General features: G+C 36.9%; 1 protein-coding gene across 3 annotated transcripts in view; it reads right to left on the bottom strand.

Moving 5' to 3' along the window:
• Window positions 1-21,819, bottom strand: part of PDS5B (PDS5 cohesin associated factor B) — a 110,956-nt gene that overhangs the window by 24,137 nt on the left and 65,000 nt on the right. For all 3 annotated transcript variants that reach the window (XM_084306136.1, XM_084306138.1, XM_084306137.1), the window contains exons 15-24: window positions 21,393-21,441; window positions 20,549-20,688; window positions 20,356-20,471; window positions 18,900-19,005; window positions 17,134-17,294; window positions 16,393-16,516; window positions 15,298-15,456; window positions 14,000-14,068; window positions 8,984-9,120; window positions 1,657-1,780 (exon numbers count right to left, since the gene is read on the bottom strand). In XM_084306136.1, coding sequence (XP_084162262.1) covers window positions 1,657-1,780; window positions 8,984-9,120; window positions 14,000-14,068; window positions 15,298-15,456; window positions 16,393-16,516; window positions 17,134-17,294; window positions 18,900-19,005; window positions 20,356-20,471; window positions 20,549-20,688; window positions 21,393-21,441 — 1,185 coding nt within the window. The remainder of the gene's footprint in view (window positions 1-1,656; window positions 1,781-8,983; window positions 9,121-13,999; window positions 14,069-15,297; window positions 15,457-16,392; window positions 16,517-17,133; window positions 17,295-18,899; window positions 19,006-20,355; window positions 20,472-20,548; window positions 20,689-21,392; window positions 21,442-21,819) is intronic.

Genomic DNA, 21,819 nt, shown 5'->3' with positions numbered 1-21,819 from the left:
TAATTTCTACATTTCTTACAGTCTACAACTACAAACAATACGTAACCCTTACCTATCTACTTTCCGAACCTAATTACAATTTATCAGAAGGATACCATCTAACTTTTAAAAATACATATTTACAAAGCTGTATGTTGCCCCTCAGACATGACCCTGATTCTTGAAAATTGACAGACTTGCTGGAACAACTAAAACACCCTCAAACAGTTGCTGAAGGCAACCGAGCGAGTTTTTTTTTAACGCAACTTAAGCAATCTAAAAGTGTTATTCTGAATATAATTAGAATGGCATTTTCAACAGCAAATCTTATTAAATCTTAAATAGGATCTTAAGGTCTGTTAAATACTGAAGTACTCAGCACCATGCTCAATTACTTTCTATTCTATTTCAATATGAAGCTTTGCTGACATATAAATTTGTTCTGCAAATCAAAACTTAACTGCTGGTGAGGTTACAGGTCTGGCCAAAGGCATACATAATTTATTTTAAAATGACTGAAACTACACGCATTTAATCATCATAAAGTCTCTGTTTACCACCAGAACCTTAATATAGCAAGGAGCAACAACATTTCATCATGTATTCTATACTTCAATCATTCCACATAGAGAACGACATTCTCTCAGAAAAAAAAAAAAATGCAATACCCTGCACAGCACCACAGTAGAACCCGTGCAGTCATTACAACTCTTAAAATTTTGCCTTTACTTTTATTTAATCTGCTTTCTTGTATGTCCATTTAAAGAAAACTTGCTGTAAATTAAGTTATGGAATACCAGAGTTGGCTGTGATGTCATCTGAGTGTCCTAATCTGTGGCTAGACTCGATTGTGTCAAGAAGGAATATTATCTGTTATTCTAAAATCTTAAGAGTCTACCATCAGTAAACGGATTTTACTACTAAGCATAAACACATATGCATGCATAGGTACATATGCAAACCTCTGAAACACAAATACACAGATAGTCTCTGTGAGAAATTAATACAGTACAACCTAGAAACGCAAAACTCACGGAAACCATTACAGTTACTCTGTATCTGAGGATCTGAACTTGACAGTCTGGCAGAAAGAAAGAAAATTGCAGGAAACATCAAGAAGATCTAGAAAAGTTACAAATAAGTATTCATAATCCATTAGATGTCTCAAGGAAAAGTAAAGGCAGAATTCCTGTCCTGAAATAGCTTAAAATCTAAAGTTTGTTAAACAAATAAGAAGGCCAATCAATTTCTGCAGAATTTGTAAAGTTTACAAGACAGGAACACAGAGGATCTCTACATCTCTACTTACAATTTGAAAGTTAATTCCCTTCTGCTACTTTGGGCTCACAGGCAGAAGTTCAGGATGACAACTCCCTATATCTAGTGAAAAATCTCTCCTACCTCTTCTGCTATTTAAAGGATGCCAACTACCTTTGCAGGCCTCCACATTCCAAATGCATTCTACCCAAGTATCAAGAAGCAAAGTTCTCTGTTGTCACCAATGTCCAAAATACTTAATTCTTACCCAAACTAGATTTCCAGGATTACATAGGACAAAAATACACTCGTGCCAAATCTGAGGGCTTTGCATAAAATCAAATTAGCAGAAATATACACAACAAACAACATATATACATATTTATTTGATAACCCTCATATCACACCCAATTTCCTTACATTTATGGCTAGTGCACACAGCTGGTACTGTTCTAAGGTGATGATTTCATGGTAACAAGGTTCTTGTGCCAACTTCACAATAGCACTCCCTGCAGCCAACCTCAACCGAGACATATCAGGTTTGCTGAAAAACAAGCACACAGATTATGAAGGTTAATTAATAAAGCAATACAGAATTATTTGACTTAAGTCCCAGTAAGTTTGCACTGTTGAAAAACAGGTATTTTTAAACGAAGGAAAAGTTTCCATGGGTTCTTCCTCCTTCCTAGCCCCCAGTCAACAGCAAAACTGCTAATCAAAAGTAGTTTTCACACCACCACATTCTGAAGTCTGTGACCACACACCTTGCCCCAACTTTACAATAAAAATATTCCTTGGAATTTCCTAGAATTTCCACATAGATGTGAATCAGGTTTAGTTGTGCATTGGATCAGCGCAGTCCAAGTTGACCTTCAGAGACCTCATTAGGCCTGTAAGATACTTCTGTTCAGCATGCTGCTTTTACTTCAGCAGGGGGCTCCTGCCAAAGAAATAGCTCGTTTCTAGTCCCCAGAGTTGCCAAACCTTTTTTAGCAAAAACAGATACCACAAAATCCATGCTGCACATCCATGAGAATTAATTTTAATTAGATATTTTTATAGGTGACTAAGTGAATTGTATCTTTAAGACAACAGCAAAAAGGGTGTAGCAAATTAAAAACTTTTTAATATGTTCAAAGTACAATTACTTGACTTGGACACCCAAACTGTACTCCCACCTACTAGCAGGTAGCAGAACACTTCATCTTTGGATATGAAAACTAGCAAGTGCTTGAAGAGATCTTTCTGTAGCCTACAACCATATTTACAAAGGTTATCAGAACGTCAAAAGCACCTTCACATGAGCTTTGCAAACTGATATTCACTTCATGTGTCCATTAGTAAACTTAGTTTGGCTTTTACTCTTCTATTTTATCAGATAAAGCAGGCAAAGAAAGATCTTCATAAATGCCTCCCTCACTTAATATTCTCTTCTATTCAGAAGTAGTAGGTACAGCTTCTTCCTTTGATATGCTGGAGCAGGAATCAAATTGTATTGTTATTTAGAAATAATCATTCATTCAAGGAGGGCTAATATTGTTTAAACTTCTTAACCATTTGCCCTTTACTCTTAGCAACAGTAAGTACTGTACTCTTAAGTACATTACCATGAAAACTGTATAAGGCATTTAAAGAATAAGATGAAAAGCCACTATTAAACACAGAGTCCATGATAAAAAATACCTAAAGAGCTTAAGTCTTAATTTAGACTAACCAGGCTTTATGTACAACTCAGTACTCTGTGGAAATGGCAACTTTTCAAAAACTAAATAGACAATGAGCAACCAGATGACCAGACAAAGGCCGCACTAGTTTTCAAACAGGGCATGAAGATTAACTTGGTAATATTTAGTTCTTAAATTTCACTTTAAATTGCAGCTACTGTGATAAGTGAACCCAATAAAGATTCAGTGTTTGCACTCCAGTGATAATCGAGCAATAACAACTTACTAGTACAGAGTGAGCGAGCCAAAGGAAGGATGAAATTAAGAACTTTCAGTCTTCCTTAGCTTTGGTAGTGATAGCATTTAATTCTGAAAAGTGAATCAAAGAGGTTTCACTTATAAGTTGGCTAAATCTTTGTGCAGTACATGTAACATGGTCTTGTGTCCCAGAAATACCCATGAGCATGTGTGCACGCTGCAGGAAGGAGGAAGAGGACAGTGTCAGTTAGGAGTATCATTTAACAATTAAATGTGAAGATCAGATCTATCCTATTTCCTAAGAGGATTATACTAAAAGAAACTCTTAATAAAGGATTTATTTTGATCTAATTGTCACAGCGAAAAGCATTCTGATCTGCATTATCCCAACATACACAATGAATAAGGCTGTAATAAAAAATTCAGTCTGACGTAATTACAGTTTTCAATTACTTCTAATAATTTCAAAAATTAATACCACAGACACCCTTGTCCTATCAGAAGCTCTCTAAGAGGGACCTGGACATTTGTTCTCTGGAGTGCTATTACTATTGTTGAAGATAAAATGTTTGAAATGAGAACAAAGGTTCAACCACACGGAAAGATATTATCAAGTGCAAAATACTTGGTCTTAATTAAGGTGGTGGGCTGCACAAGGATGATCCAAATAAATGTGCCTTTAAAATGTATCTGGTATATAATCATCTCTCACTTCGCAAACTGGTAGTTAAAATTTTTCCTTCTGCTTCACAGAGTGTAAATGCCAGTGTCCAATTTCGTCAGCACGTTCCACAGAACAAAAAGTTTCTTCTAAAAAAAGTCTAAATACAACGTTGTGTGTCAGATGGTGTAGCAGATTATCTATAATGTACAACCATCAAGTTCTAAAAGCCAAAGATTTAAGTAATTTTTCTCTTGGTAAGCTTCACTGTAAAGAAAATACCAATAATCTTTTTGGAAAAAAAATCTCACTGCAGGTGCATACATAATGTCAATATTTTCAGCAACAGCTGGTGTCCTCCAAAGGAAGTAGGTTATTTTATACTTAGCATAAATTAAATTAAAATTCCACTACAAATAAGGCACGTAATATCCAACTTGGCCGTTTTACCTAACCAGAAAGAGAAAATTAGTACCATATTGAATTTTAAATTTGTAAAACTGTTTATGGCTTATAAAAATAAAAAAATAAAAGACCATGAAAGGACCTTTGAGATATTGTTTGTTGACCAAATTCAATATTAAAACGTTTCCAACACTGGTGAATTTAATCTACATATGCTAACATTTCAAAGTAATTAAAAGCAATCTAGCAAAGTCAACAAACCTACTACTTCAAAGTAAGAAAGATGAAGAGTAGGGATTTGTTTACTTGATTTCCAAGTGGGGTCTTTGCCTTCACCTGACACTCTGCGTTGAATTGTGCTTTGAAATTTAACAAATCCCATTCCCTTGCACTGTCACTGGAAAGTACAGCTGTGTAGTTTTATTAAAAAGGTATGAGGACAGAATCACTTTCATGGTTGACTAAGGAATCAACCATAAGTTTTGGCACAAACTTCTAATGATGTGGAACAATAAGATTAGAACTTGAAGAGAGGGATCTGGGGGTCGTGGTAGACAGCAAGTTGAATACGAGCCAGCAGTGTGCCCTGGCAGCCAGGAGGGCCAACCGTGTCCTGGGGTGCATCAAGCACGGCATTGCTAGTAGGTCAAGGGAGGTGATTGTCCCGCTCTACTCTGCGCTGGTGCGGCCTCACCTCGAGTACTGTGCAGTTCTGGGCATCACAGTATGAAAAGGACATGAAACTGTTGGAGAGTGTCCAGAGGAGGGCTACGAAGATGGTGAAAGGCCTTGAGGGGAAGACGTACGAAGAACGGCTGAGGTCACTGGGCCTGTTCAGCCTGGAGAAGAGGAGGCTGAGGGGAGACCTCATCACAGTCTACAACTTCCTCGTAAGGGGGTGTCGAGAGGCAGGAGACCTTTTCTCCATTAACACCAGTGACAGGACCCGCGGGAACGGGGTTAAGCTGAGGCAGGGGAAATTTAGGCTTGACATCAGGAGGGGGTTCTTCACAGAGAGGGTGGTTGCACACTGGAACAGGCTCCCCAGGGAAGTGGTCACTGCACCGAGCCTGTCTGAATTTAAGAAGAGATTGGACTGTGCACTTAGTCACATGGTCTGAACTTTTGGGTAGACCTGTGCGGTGTCAAGAGTTGGACTTGATGATCCTTAAGGGTCCCTTCCAACTCAGGATATTCTATGATTCTATGATTCTATGAACTTATAACGCCAAAGTGAATGACAATAAAAATGATTTCAGCATGCCTCTCAGCTCACAAGAGGTTAAATCTCTCCTGAACCCAGCCACTTTCAGTTAATTCAATTATCTTTAGCAAATTACATGTTATTGTTCAAAAGACAAATGCAAGCCACAAACACAAAAATTGACTCTACACAGAATAGCAGCAGACCCAATACAGTTTAAAAGACTAGGTTCTGCACCAAGCAGACAATTTCACCCCTTCCAAAGCCTACTCTAGTCTGAAAGGAGGAGCAGCAGCAGATGTCTACAGTAGGGACCCAGTACACATTGCCATTGTGTTCACAAATGGTGATGAATAAAGGTCTGGCCTCTAGCTAAGACTGTGTGCCACTAGTCACCACACTCTGTGCTTGGCCTCTGAGCCAGATTTCAGTCCATCTCACTGTCTACTCATTCAGTGCATGTTTCATCAGCCTCTCTATGAGTATTTTAATGGAGACAGTGTTGAAAGCCTTCCTAAAGTCAAGGCAGACACTATACACTGCTCTTCTCTCATCTCACAAGAGGGCCATGTCACCACAGAATATTATCACGTTGGCCAACATGACTACCCATTGCTGAACCTACTCCTGATGACTTTACTGTGCCCGGAAATGCTTTCGAGAATTAGTTGCTCTGTTACCTTCTTCAGGACCTTTTTGAAGATCAGAAACATGCTGTCCTCCAGTCTTCAGGCAGGTCTCCCAATCAACCACGATAATTCAGAGATTAAGAGTGGCCTCACAATGCCATCAGCTAGCTCTCAGCACTCTGGGTGCATCCCAGCAGCGGTATGTCCAGATTGCATAAGTGTTCCCTGATTGATCCTCTTCCACCAGGAATAGATCTTCCCTGCTCCAGACTTCCCTGGTCTCCAGAGCCTGGGATTCCTGAAGGCTGGTCTTACTTGTGAAGACTGAGGCAAAGAAGGCATTCAGCACCCCAGCACTTTCCACGTTCTGTGTCACCAGGGCCCCTGCCCTATTCAGCAGCAGGTGTCCATCTTCCCTAATCTTCCTTCAGTCAGCTGTGTACAAGCTCTTCTTGTTGTCTTTGACAACCCTCACCAGATTCAATTCCATTTGGGCTTTGATTTTCCTCTCTGTCTCTGCATGCTCAGACAGCTTCTCTATTCCTCCCGGGTTACCTGACCCTTCTTCCACCTTCTGCATACCTCTTTTCATAAGCAAGTTTTGCCAGGAGCATCTTGTTCACCCACACAAGTCTCCTGGTATCTTCACCTGACCTTCTATTTGTCAGAACAGACTTTCTTTGTCAGAACTCTTGAACTTAGATGAGGCGATCCTGGAATATAAACCAGGTTTCTTGAGCTCCTCTCCCCTCCAGGGCCTTTTTTGATAGGATTCTTCCAAGTAGGTCACTGAAGAGGCCAAAGTCCACCCTCCTGAAGTCCAGCATTGTGATCTTGCTTTTTGCCCTGTTCCCTCTTCTCAGTATCCCGAATTTCATCATCTCACAGTCACTGCAGCCAAGGCTGCCTTCAATCTTAGCATCCCTAGCAAGCTAGAGTGCTAGGCCTACTGGAGCACCTCTCCTTGCTGCCTCCTCCATCGCTCACGCCAGGAAGTTGTAACTGATACTCTTCAGGAATCTCCTGGATTGCTTATGCCCTGCTGTGTTGATTCTCCAGCAGGTATCTGTGTGGTTGAAGTCCCCCATGAGGACCAAGGTCTGCAAATGTGAGGTTGTTGCCAGCTGTCTGAGAAGGTCTCATCCACTTCCTCTCCTTAGTCAGACGGTCCATACAGACAGACCCTACAAATGTCACCCATGCTGGTCTGGCTCTTTAATCCTTACCATAGGGTCTCAGTTGGATCATCATTCATCCCCATGAAGAGGTTCAGGCTCTGGGGTTGGAGGGTGTATTTGCAAGAGCCAGACAAATGCAGCAGCAAGCAATTCCAGTTGGGCTAGCTGGTCAGTAAGACAAAGGGTCTTGTAGTGAAATAGAGGAAGGATCAGCAGAAAGGGTTTTTCCTTCAACATCAATTCTTAGAGGCTTATCAGGCTATTTACACTTTGTTTTATATGGTTTCCTAGGAAGATGAGGTTCTGCTGTTTATGTTCATTTGTTTGTGGCTGGCTGCACATACAGGGGCAAGCATCCTCTGCTTCCCCATTTGAGGTTTGCAGTCAGGCCTGCTAATGGATGGACTTGGAAACAGGAATAGGGTGCAACCTGTCATCTCCACAGGACCATAAGACAAGGAAATCCCCTGGATCCTGCAATCTAGATTAAGGTACCCTTAAAAAAAAAACCTGTAAATTATGACAAGAACTGTATTAAAGAATCCTAGCTCGACCCAAACAGTCTCTAACACAGGGCAACCTCACACTTCATTGCGGCTTTCTGCCTCCACTGAAGATATCTCAGCCCTCCAGTAATTTGAATAATGGAGAGCTGACCATATCGTTACATACAGCTGTTACCAGGAACACAAAAAGAGTGGGAAAATTGTATTTCTAAAACACACACGGTATTGAATCATCACTCCAAGTGTGAAAATGCACAGGTCCTACAAAACTGATATGTTGACAAGCTACTAGATAAGCCAACAACGATCTCTGAGCAGTTATACTAAAAGCTAACATACTGTCAGCTTAGTTCCCTAGTAAATGCCATGAACTGTCATATTACAGAATTTAAAACTATAAAACAGCTATTTACAAGGAACTTTAAGAAAGACTCTATGTTGTTACAAAGATAACATCCTAGAAAATTCTCAGATTTGCAATTTTACACACACAACATAGGTTTTAATTTGCATAAACACTAACATTTAACTCTATCCCCAAATTAAAATCTTTTACTCCTACTGGCACAATCCACGCATGCACTCAATGGTTTCTGTAGACAGAAATTTTCAGTGTTTGGAAAACAATAATGACTGACAATTTGTCATTTCCCCTACAGCAGCGGATTAAGAAGATACCCAGAAAAAAAAATAAAAAAGTGTCTAACAACCACCTAAAAGGGAAATAATTTATTGAGACTTAATCTTCTTTATCCATTTCCATCCTCCTCTCACTTTTAGAGGCCTACAGGGAATGAAGTGTGCCTTCAAACAGAAGTGCCTTACGCACTAGCTATTCCCATCTGATTTCCTGCAATATACTATTATTTACTATTAAAAAGCCTGCCTATAGACCTTTAGCAAACAACTGGTACATCAGCAGTGGCAAGCTGCACAAAAAAAATAAAAACCAATTTTCAGTGGGAAAGAAGTTACTCAGTTTATTCATGCAGTATGAATAATAGCCCTTTGAAGAAAGAGATGAAGAAGATTAAAAGTTAAAATATATCTACAATGTGAAAATAAAGTAAGACTCAGCAAACTTACGTAGGAATTCAGCCAAGCTTACCATTAGTTCTTACAAAACAAATTGTATAAACATTTTAAAATACTAACAGAATAGTTTAAGTACTAATTTGACTAAAATGTAGGTACTCTCCCCCACTGCGTCAGAGATATCACAACTTTATTGTCTTTACATACCTAATTTTCCCCTGCTCTGTCAAATCTCCGTCACTGTGTAATATTGTTGTTAGCAACCTTAGAGTAGAAGTTCCTGATTTACTGTGGTTGTTCTTCATTCCTAGCAACCATCGAACCATCATCTTGATGGCCTGAATCTGAAAGAGATTTTGATATACGAAAGTCAAATCACACCACAAGCCTCTCTTTAAAAATAACTTCAATAGTACGCACTACAAAATATTTTACTTATATTTAATATAATCATAAATATGACTTATTCAGTATATTAAACCTATGATTATAAAAAAAATATGACTTATTCAGTATATTAAACCTATGATTATAAAAACGTATATTGTTGTAAAATTGTAAAATAATCTAAAAATATCTATCAGTTTAATCACACGGTATTTTCTCAAGTGCTTTTTACTAACATAAGCTTGTCAAGGCTGCAAAACATCATTTAAAAGTACTGTGCACACTACTGAAAGATAACTAGACAGATAAAAAGACAACTTTTCACTGAAAATCTTAAGTATTTATTATAGCAAACAGAAGTCACACAACATTTATTTAAAGTCTGAACAGTTCTTTCCACTAAGCAATCACATATTCTGTCCTGTGACAACATTGTCTTAATTGACCTTATTTATTAATTAGTACATTGTAGAATAGGCAAAACAATTTATAGTCATAGTGGATCAAAGTGTGAAACAGATTTCCATCCTCATATAATTCCTATGCTTAAATAATCCCTATAAAATCTTTATATGTGTAATATTTGAGAGTATAAAATTATTTAAGAAGCATAAATTAAAAAACACTTCATAGACATTTCAACCAGTATCAACCTGTATTAAGACCACTGGTCCTGGAAAAGAGTATTTCTGTAACAGATATTAAAAGAAAAGCCTCAAAGACCGTTACTGATGTTAACTTATTCTTTGCCAATGGAAACATCAAGTCTTTCAAGGCAAGCTTCTAAAAAATATGCAGAATCCAGCAGCTATCACAAAACACTGAATAATTTCACATTTCATTAGCGAAAGTAAAGCATGAATTTGGAGATTAAGTTTGTTTTAGTATCTGAATCTCTCTGTTATTTTTTCTTCAGAGCAGTGACAATGAAGAAAGCAGAAAGAAGAATATTCTCTTCCAGTAAAATGAAAATGTTCATTTGAATCAAATAAACATCATGGCGAAATAAAAATCAAACGGTGAGAACTCAAAAGTTCTGGAAATCTAAGATGAATATAGAAAAAAAAAATGAAGCTAGCACTGGAAGGAACCTACTGTGGGCTGAGTCTGGTTACTCTGCTTTAATATAAACTTGTTTCTTCTACACAGTAACTGAGAATTTTGTCCTTAATGGAAAAGGCAGTTCTACCAACTTCACAGAGACCATTCACAACATTACTGAACAAATTTCCATCATGCAGCTGATTTCCTCCATGTAACAAACTGATCATAATGGGTCCTTCAGATCTTTAAATTCTACGATTGTTATCTTTATGAGTTCATTTTTAGCACTGCAGCCCATCTGCTCCGCTGACAGACCCAAGTGTATTGGCTAACACCAGCAGGAGGCAGGCTATCAAGCACTAAAAGCACAAATGGAGTCTGTGGAACGAAAATGAAATTCAGTCTTGCCCTAACCTTCGGTTGGTCTTCCACTGAAACAGTTGGTAGGTATCTATCAGGCGATGATGGTAATCGTAATAATAATAGCAGCAGCAATTGTCTTGACAGTTTATCAATTCAATTTCTTCATTTCATAACCTATATCATTACGCCTTCCCATTTGTTGCGAGGATAGAAACAACTCTATTTGGTCTTCAAGTAAGTGGTGCATAGCAACCTTCACTCCCAGAACTGAGTAACTGCATTAGCACCAAGCTACTTTTGCTTCTCCCTGCCCCTCCACAACCCCTTCCCCCTAGTTTTACTGTGTGAGTCTCCTCTAGGCATTTCACCACATACAAAGTCCTAATCCCAGGTCCTTCACAATTTTCCTTCACCCCCACTCTGTTCCCTACTTCTCTGCTGGTGTTAATGACGTCTTGATGAGATTACAGCAACCCCTCAGAGTTAAATATTCCTGTGAAATTAGTTTGGGACATGAAAATCCCCAGTCGCTGTTTCTGGCTACCAGAAGACTTAAACAAACATGAGTTTGCACCATCCTCATGTTTTAAATTTGATCTTTGCAGCCAAACAGGATAACTATTAAAGGATAATTCAGATTAGGAGGAGTGTCAGGTCATGTCCAGCCCAATCTCCTGCTCAAATGAAGGTCAGCTATGAAGTCAGACCACGTTGGTCTCACTTTTATCCAGTTGGGTGTTGAAATCCTCCAAGAATAGAGATTGCACAGCCTCCTGACAACACGTTACACTGCCTGACTCTTTTCACATTTCTTTTCTTATATCCACTCTGAACTTCTTGTTTCAATTTACGTTGCATGAGCCTAGAATTCTCCTCTGAGACTAAAAATGAAAGTTTAGATTATATACAACATGAAAACGTCAAGCAAGTCAAAATCCTACACAGGTCAGAACCATATCAAAAGTCACAAATGACTCCCTTGTAATAGATTTAGTTGCACAACATGAACTAGGTGTATTCTAAGCTCAAGAAAAAATTATTTTTTTTTCTGAGATGGTGAATATAACGTGACAGATCCCTGACTTGTCACATGAGATAACTGAAATTAATAATACAACAAGCCTTTACATAAGTCATCAGCAATGAATAAGTATCAATTTTTAAAGATGAAAATTAGCAATAAAGAATATCAACAGTAAATTTTAGCCCTTTTCTCTGATCAAGGTTACTGTTGTATCTCCACTGTAAGAATAAAATGGGTTCCCATCCCATGAAGCAAGCCTAGAAAACAATCCTATAAACACTGTCTCCCTTCTACATCCACATTACAACAACAGCAGGTAGCTCAAAATTCTACTATTCAAGTATCCAGAGCCACAAATGCCACAAGAATATTTACAGAACTTCAAGGTTTGTACAGTAATGAAAAATGAAGCAGTACCTACCTTAAAGCACAGCTAGAGAAATAGGATTAGAAATCTAATACTGCAGTGTATATAGAAAGAAACAAGGAATGCTACTGCTACTACTTAAGTCTCAGTCTAGCCGCAAGGTGCACTGAAATATTCAGTAGCGATCACTGTCAAGAGAGATTACTGCTTGAGAGCAGAAACTCGTGTGCCGGGCATAAGAATTTGAGTCTAATAATTAATACTGCAATGAAACATTCATCTACAGACCTCATTTCACTTAAGGTTTAGCATCCAAAAGCCCAACCTCCATCTAACAGTCTGGCTGTTAGGGTGGACAGCACCTCCCAGCCTAAATGAGGATATAATTTTTCTGTTCATCTTTCCTTCCCCCTTTCATAATTAAACCTGCTAGCTTTAAGATACCCATTAGCTCTATTATACAGTCATGTTACAAAAGAAGAAAAAGGCTTTTAACACCAGAGTAAAGAAAACGCTGTCAGAGAAATCCATTCATAAACTAATGGCATGGCCTGCAGTGGTCATTAAATATAGGCTTCACAATGGTAATAAATGCTAATTAAATTTTCAGATCAATTTTCACAGTAACCTGTTTTTCCTTGCCAATAAATACTTCTTACAACTTTCAAGCTTGGCTTCAACTCCAAGTTGCCTTAAGATTTTCTATAAGCCAACTTCACTCCTAAATAGCCAAGCCGTATGAAAGGTTTTATCAACAACAACAACAAAAAAAAGTTTTAAAGAGATACTACACACCTTCATAAATCATTTTAAAAATTTTAAAATTATTCTTTACTACTACAAGTTACACTCAAGTGAAATCATAAACCAGCAGTTCGTGAAATGAAGAAAACCAAGCTTTTTTTTAAACAGACTTGGGAGTGTACTATGCAACCCTGGCCTTGCACAAATAGGAAAAATACCTTTGCTTAGCAAATACCTTTGCTAAGCATAAAAATTGAATGCACAGAAAACTAACAGATCAGCTCCAAACATAACTGAAAAATTTTCAATAATCAGCTCGGTAACAAGCTGTAAACCAAAGAACTTATAAAACCAGCAGACCAGGAGGTCCCGTGCTAAAAATGGTTTAACAAGTTCAAGAGAGAAGGCAAACAACTTCTTAACACCATCAGAGCAACTTTATTCAAAAGGCACTGGAAATGAAATAACTGCTCTAATTAACTCAAACAGCAGGGTACAAAGTACATGCATCTTTCTAATTACAAAATAAAATGCTGTAATATAATCTCTCTAAATATAATTTGAAGACAAATAGACATAGGATGTATTTTCTACAGCATAAGTCTATCTCTGCAAAATGAAAGAATATCTACCAGCAAGCACAGAAATTATAACAATAAACTTGAGATGAAAATATATTATTATAAGATTAATTAAAAATTAATAAACTTTAGAAAGAACAAGCTTCAAGTGACATTAAGCATGAAAAAAATGAAGTATTTTTTAAATTATTTTCTCTATTCACATTACTCTTCTCTGCATACAATGTAACACATGTATTTATTTACAAAAAATGAAATCCAAGAACAACTTTTTCCATACTCCAAAACACTAAAAGTTTCTTGAAATGTCCTAAAAATTCCAAAGAAAAGGGAAGACATTAACAATGTCCCTATGACATTTAATTCCTGCTAAACAGGAAAAAAAATATCTTCAATCGTGACTACATCTAAACCACTTGAGTGTTGCACACAAAACCTCTAACAAACCTTCAATAAAAATTAAATATGGAGTATACAGAATGTATTTATTTATAAAAGTAAAAGTAGATGCTCCCAAAACCAAATTATTTTCTCTGTCAATCAAAAAAAATGTGTATTCTTATAGAGTTGTTAATTTTAAAATAGCTAATCATTTTTACTTTTAGAAAAGTGACAAGCAAACAGAACTGACAGCTGTAGGAATCCAGACACTTAATTTTCTTTATTACCTTTTACACTCACAATCACAAGAAAACATATTAAATGCTACTTACTTTGACAAGCGTTTCAGGAGACACTTCTTCATCTGGGACCCAAAGTTTTGTTGTCTTTTTTCCTGGAATCTAAACCAAATATTACATTTTGTTACACTACTGTTACTCTTCAGTGAAACCTGCTGTAATCTCCTCTTTCCTGTTTGCTTCTGAAAACAATACAGCAGCACTCACTGGTTAGCTTCATGCCTTGTGTATTTTATAGAAGTAACCGTTACAGAAGTGAGATACTGTTCTTACCTCAGTACTCAAATATCAGCAAATGTATCACTAGCACAAGGGTTTTTGTTGTCATTATTACACTCCAAAGCAGTCATTTCCATGTAATAAACACTGCTTTGAAAACAATTGTCAACATTTTCAATATCCAGTATATTTGAACCTCACATGCATAGCTTTAGACTGTAAATCTTTCCCTAAATATAGCTGACAACACACAAGTTTTTGTTTTTTGGTTTTTCCATTTTATAACCACTATCAATACAGAATTCTCAGACAAATTAAGATTAACAGTCTTCCATTTAAAAAATGTATTTTAATTTCAAATGCACCATGTGGTTTAGTCTTGGCTGGCTTCCAGGTGCCCACCCAGCTGCTCTCTCACTTCCTCTCCTCAGCAAGATCAGAGGAGCAAATGTGGTGAAACAGTTCATGGGTTGAGACAGGGACAGGGAGATCGCTCACCAATTACTGTCATGGGCTAAACAGACCTGGCTTAAGGAAGATGAATTGAATTTGTTGCCAGTTAAAATCAGAGGAAGGCACTGAGAACTAAAGGCAAACTAAAAACACCTTTGTCCCTAACCCCACTTTTTCCCAGGCTCAGCCTCAATCTTAATTCTTCTCCCTCCTTACTTCCACCCCAACTGAGCAGTGCAGGGAGAAAGGGAATGGGGACTGCAGTGAACTCATCACTCTTCATCTCTGCCACTCCTTGCAGGAAGCTTGTCACATTAACCCAACACACATACTCCTAAAAAAATAAATAAATCACAACTTGCTCACTTAAGACAATAGACTGAGCAAAGTCAGTAACAATACTACTTTTAACAAAAGGCAACACATGAGCAATCAAATGCTGTGCTATACAGCGTATCATCTTTGTAAGGACTACCAAACCAGTGCTCCTACCTTTCCTGTATTGTGAGTTTTCAACTGGGTCACACAGCGTATGTGGAAATCGAAGGAGAAGCATAAAAAATGTAGAACCAGCAAAACCAAATATTTTTACAAGTACTTGATGAGTATCCCACTACAGGAGAAGGGGAATCTTTGAACAAGATTTTAAAAATACTCACCCTATCATTCATTAGCAAATCTTTAACAATAAAAGTGGCAACCAAGGATTTCAAAGGAGCAGCAAATTGATCAGGTGCTAGCATGGCTATGTGGCCAATAGTAACCAACGGTGTAATGAGATGCTCAAAATTGCTTGGATCCAGACTTTTATGCAGTGGCTAGAATAAAGGCAACAAATTCAAATATTATTCATATAATCTGTGTCTTGTTTGGGTCAGGGGGTGGGGAAGAGGGCAACACACATTTCTATCTCAGAAATATAATTTTGAAAGAACTGTTAATTATTTAGATTTAAACACCTTCTCCAACCCGTAGGTCTCCTATGAATTGAAAGAAAAATCAAGAAGAAATAGACAAAATGTTAATCGTATCTGGGTAGTTCAAAGTGGTAGCTCAAGAAGGACCATCTAGGAAAAAATGGATTAAAAATGTAATTTCCTGTTTAAGACGTGGGCATACTGAATTTCAAGATGGCAATTTCAGTAGTGGACTGATTTACCCTTTGAGATAAAAGACTAATGGGCCCTAATTAAAAAGGACATTTGCAATTAAAACGATGACATCTATTTAAATAACTTCTACCATAATTCAGTTTTTCATAACTTCTGTAAGAATCTGAATACTTTGGGCCAATCCCAATGGAGCCGAGGAGTGGTGTATGGGTCTTCTTTCCAGGAACTGTTCATAGGTCTAGCAGACTGTCCAAAACTTTGTTTTACTCTAGTTTATTAAAATACATAACCTTATACATGATCATAGAAGGGCTTGGGTTGGAAGGGGCCTCTAAAGATTACCTAGTTCCAATCCCCCTGCCATGAGCAGGGGTACCTTCCACTAGGTCAAGTTGAACAAAGTCCCATCCAATTTAGCCTTGAAAGCTTCCAGAAAGGGGGTATCCACAACTCCTCTTAGCAATCTCTTCCAGTATAATGATGGATCATGGGACACGAAAAACTATATTCTACTACCATTTTTACTATCATATCTTTAAGTTCAACACAACTAACTCGCCATACAAATTGCCACTGTAACCTTCAATTCACACATGCACTATGAAAGACTAATAAAAAGCAACCGAAATATTTTCATTTTACCTCAAATATCTGTGCAAACTGTGTTTCTTTGCTGGAAAATATTGCATGGATGCAGTGAATAGCATACTTGGCTTGGCGAGGAGGTCCTTTTTTAGCTTTATGGTGCAACACTGGAAGCAAAGCACTGGAAAAAAAAGGGAAAAAAAGATAAGCACCTTTTCAAAAACTAGAATCTTCCCACAATATCGAACTAACAAAGAATAACTATTTACATATATAGAATACAACACCTCTGTGAAAATGCTAATAATTCTCCTGGTTATGGCAATTTTTCAAAGACAGGAAAAAATGGTTATTTATGTGACTTGGAAGTAAAAAAATACAGCAGTTTTCACTGATATAATCTCATGTGGCAAAACAAACATTTTACCTGCATAAGCTACTAAAATGCTCTTTTCAAAATATTCTTATCTACACATCCCTACTCCCTGGATATTAGATTGCAAAGAACATTTTTCCATCGCTATATACTTAATTTTATAAGAAGTGAATCTGAAAGGCAATTATACAAATTATAGCAGTATCAGGGACATATCAGCTAATACTTCTTTGCATACATTTCACTTCTATTCTTCAAAAAGTGACTGCATTTTAAAGTCATGCAAATCTTTACTGTTTTATCTGAAGTGATACTTTCTTCCAGAAGAATGTAGTATAACACTATATCCTGCCAAAGCAAGAATGAGATTCTAAAAACCCATATGATGAAAAACACTACTCAGAATAAGATATACAACTTACGATCTTATATGAGGAAAGTCTTCTTCAATCTTGCCTCCTGTGTTTTTGAAAATTTGTAACGCAGCTTCTGCCACTTTTTCATCATCCATTTTCAAGCAAGCCAAGAGAGATTCAAAAGTTTCAGCGGAATGAAATGAGATAGGGTGGGTAAATGAAAGTACCTGCCAAAAAAAAAAAAAAGCCATGTTAAAATTTTGTAAAGGCCCACGTAGATTGAACACTCCTTCAAAAGTCACTTTTTCCTGCCATCTTGGAATATTTTTAAAACAGTCTGTTTTTATCACATAATCCATATTTCTCTTTTTCTTTTTTTTTTTTTTTTTTTTTTAAAGCATCTCTTAACCTTCTGTCTTTATACATTGTCTCATCTATTTTACCCAATTTTGCAGTCTCAATTACTTCTGCTGTTACTGTAAGCATGCACTTCTCAGTGGCTACATCTACATTAGCAAGTACAGGGTTACAGCAGAAGCAGGTTTTAAGAGAAACATAATGGTGGTTATCTTGTAATTTTGTTTCTCCAAAAAGAATGAAGCTTGTGTGCTCCCAGACCCCTTAGATCATGCAACTGTTTTCCTTGCTAAGTGGAACAACTCTTGGGTACGTTGCTCTGTAGTGAGCAACGTACCCAATACAGTCTCCAGACACTCCTAGACACTACCAGAGCTGACCAGATCTTCTACCTCTCCTTCATATTCTTGGACTCTGCTGACTCTATCTTCAAGTATGACAATCGTGCCACTTTAAAACAAAATCCTCATCTGTTCCTCTCTGAAACTTTGTCTTTCCTTCATTTTAAAGTGTTTGTTGATTATTAACATCTTTCCATATGATGGAGCAGCCCAGAAAGCCACCTGTATCCTCAGCTGCATCAAGAGCAGTATGGCCAGCAGGGTGAGGGAGGGGATTCTCCCCCTCTGCTCTGCTCTCATGAGACCCCACCTGGAGCTCTAGGGCCCCCAATATCAGAAGTACATGGAAGCTGTCAGAGTCTTAGCTGATCTAAGATGTTCTGAATGCTTCAGTGTGAGAGTCCTGTAGATTTTGAGGCCTCTGAGATCAACCCACAGTTGGACTACTCCCAATATGACCTCAGTTATATGATGGCAGTATGACACAAGTACCTTTCCTAGCAAATACAGGATAAACTGTAGAGTCTCTCTCAAATACACTAGCTTTAAAAGTACTAAGTGAAAGTGAAAGACCTATTTAGCTGCACTTAGTTTCATGCTTTCAACAGCATTTGCAATTAACATAGTGATCAGCCTTTTTCCTCCTAGGAAGAAGGGAGGACAGAGTAAGAAATTCTGTACAATGTCCCCAGAAATGCATCTTGATAGGGTTTGCTGTGTTAACCAAGTCTCAAGAAAAACTACAGACAATAGTTATAGATAAGACCCCAATTTACGTGGAACTCAGGAGAACCACTGCATTGTACAGATAAACAACTATGGTACAGTTCTAGAAGTAGTATTAACTGTATTCACGATCCTCTGAATTCACACTCTAGTACTCAAAACTCAGCTGCTGATGTCACACATAGAGCTACTTTTAACTTGTAGAAAAGCTTCTAAATGATTTCTAATATAGCCTTATATATAACTCACAGAAGATGTGCATAGACAATCATAATCAAACCGATATTCTTCCAGATACCCAGCAAAATGCTTATGACTGAAGATATTGAGGGCTAATTACAAATTTATTTTAACAATGTTACTTTAGAAAGTTTTTACATGCTTACTGACCACCAAGAGTACACTTGCCTTAAGCAATTCAAGACCTGCTCTGATTGCCTGGTCAGTAGGTACACCCTCATCTTCATCATCAGCTGTTCCATCTATAGATTTGTTTACTTGCTTGATAAGGGCACTGAAGAGGAAGATAAAAACATGGCCTTGTGTTTACTGCAATACATACACAACATAAGCCTATTATAAAATAAATGCAATTCAACTACATACACAATATGATTGTCTTCATCACCCATTAAGCATGAAGTTAAAAAACATTTAAGCATCATGGATTAAGCATTATACATTAGTCTAGAAGGATGACCGAAGAAATAAAATAATTTGAGCATTAAAAGAAACAAATTCAAATAAGAATTATGATCAGGGTACTAGATCCTGTGGATTCTTAATAATTTATAGAAAATAACCATTAATACTGCTTAGTCTAACAGCAATAAATAAAATAACCATTAAACAGCTGTGCTGGAAGATGATCAGAAATTTAAGAGACTTGTCTCCTGCATATTTCACCTTGCTTGTTTTGACTGCTTGTTTTTTTCTTACACTGTACCCTAGGAAGGGAAATGGTGATTATCCAAATGATCTTGTTAGTAAGTGCTGTAGGCAGCTTCCCTGTAAAGGACTGTACAATATTCAGAATATACCTGCAGTAAATTCTGTAAGGGATATTTATAATCAGTGGAAGCAAAGAGACACCTACTCAGACTTTCCATTTTTTTCTACTCCTAATTGGACACAAATAACAATCTATAGCAAAACAAAACAGCCTGACAGTCTCAAAAATGAAGAAGTTATTGATAATTTACAGAGATGGAGGATGACCAATTCTGTGGAGAAACTGAAAATATATACTTTTTATTTTATTTTTTTCCCCCGTGTTTACTGTACGGGGGTCAGTCAATCGGTACATGGCGAAACAAGTATTAAAACTTTCCAACAATTTGAGTATTACTTTAAATGCACATTTGATATTGCTTCCATGATTTTTTTTAAATGCACTTTCAAATTTGAAAAAAGTCTAGGTATGCATTATACTTAATCCAAGATCAAAAGAAAAATTATGTTAGGAACTTCTCTGAAAAAGATTTTTAAATGAAGTCTCAATGGCTCCATTACATTGTATATGTGACAGGCAGAAACTGAAAAGCTCAAGTACTTAAAAGCCATGGACAGAAATTCCTTTTAATGTAAGTCAGTCACTCACAAATCAAACTTTCCCCATCAGCAACAGATCCATTTTACTGACAGTTTGTTCCAGCTGTGCTGAATGACAAATCAATTGTTTGTGCAGCTACACTCTGAATGGAAACCCCTAAGCTAAGAGAAACAGAAGAAAATATTGCAGGTCATAGGCCTTAAAAACTACCCTCCTGCCGTCAATCCGTTGCTGCTTGTGCTTAAAGACAGAATTACAAACCCTGGTTTCAAACTCTGTGATCTACAGACAACAACACACACACAAAATTACCTGATGGATTCAGTATCAATGTGTACAGGAGCAATTCTCTCAAGAAGAAATTTTATCATTTCCAGGAAAGGATTTGTTGGTTGTTTTGGGTTGCCCAACTTCTTTGTAATTTCCCTCTGCAATTTAAGTTTCAATTAAGTTTATAATCAATTTAGTTCCCAAAACATTCATGTATTTTAAGAACTATTCTTACCACACATCCCTCAGCCTGTTTGCACGAGCATGTTGGGCTAACAAGCATTTCTAGCTGACTTCTTATCTTTTCATCATCTTCTAGAACTTGTGTAAATTTCTTCATGAAATCTTGAGCTTTCCCCGGATCAGGAAGGTTTCCTTTAAGTAAGCAAAAGAAATGACTATTTATTTCAATAAATATCAGGATGTATGTTACACAAGTTCAAAGACTCACACCAACATATTAATAGACAATTATCAATACTATTCTATAATAAATTATATAATAAATATTAAACATATCATAAGTAAAGAAAAAAGTACCTGGGACATGGCCAACCAAGCAGCATGATTGAGTTTTTCCTCCACATTGGCTTTAAACAGTACTATTTTTGCCAAAATAACAGTTTGCATCTTTTAAAAAAGCTTTGTTTAAAAAGTTCAGAATTGTAAAGTAAGTTTTTCTCTTTCTCACTGGTACTAATGCTATTGGTACACCAGGCTGTAGGGTGTACCAGAAGAAAGAAGAAGTGTTGCTTTTTTTTTTTTTTTTTTTTTTTTTTTGGTAAGAGTTTAGGTTACACAGTTCTGCCTACAAAGTGCCGTCCTGCTACTGAAACACAAACTCTTGTGCCTTCTCCCAACACTTACAATACTGGCACATCAAAACCAGGTAAGCCAATAAGTAGTTTATCAGCTTAGCTAACACCAATTAATACACATTCTATAATAAATGCTGAAGGGCACATGCCTGTTACAAAGCTTATTTGTTATAAGCTTATCTCAAGTGATTTTTAAAAGAAGAAAGAAATATATATATCGACCTTAATTTTTAGATGGTATAAATACTTCAACTGACTTACTTGTTATTACCATCACTTTTGAGAATATAGCTTTACTGCTGGCATCTGTCTGCAAGTCACAAAAAAGAAAAATGTATTAAGTAAAAATTTTAAGTTATATATATCCACTGAATGAGCAAAATTCCATAATGATGCATTATCAACAAATCAGTACCTATCATTTTTTTAACACATCAGTATGTTAGAAACCAAAACACCACAGCAAATTTAATGCTAGATTGCTCCAGGAAGTAAAAGACAGAGAATGTTTCCGCAGGCACGATCTTTCTCACGTGCTGTAAACTTTAATTATTATTATTATTACTACTACTACTTGTTAATCTACTATATAATCTCTGAACAGTTATATAGTTACAACTATAAAATGATAGTCCTATGAGAAAAAATTTAAATGAGAACATGACCACCTTTCAAGAGCCTTCACTGG

Source organism: Netta rufina (assembly GCF_964035555.1).
Source record: "Netta rufina genome assembly, chromosome: 1".
NCBI lineage: Eukaryota > Metazoa > Chordata > Aves > Anseriformes > Anatidae > Netta > Netta rufina.
This window is presented reverse-complemented; position numbering and strand designations above follow the sequence as displayed.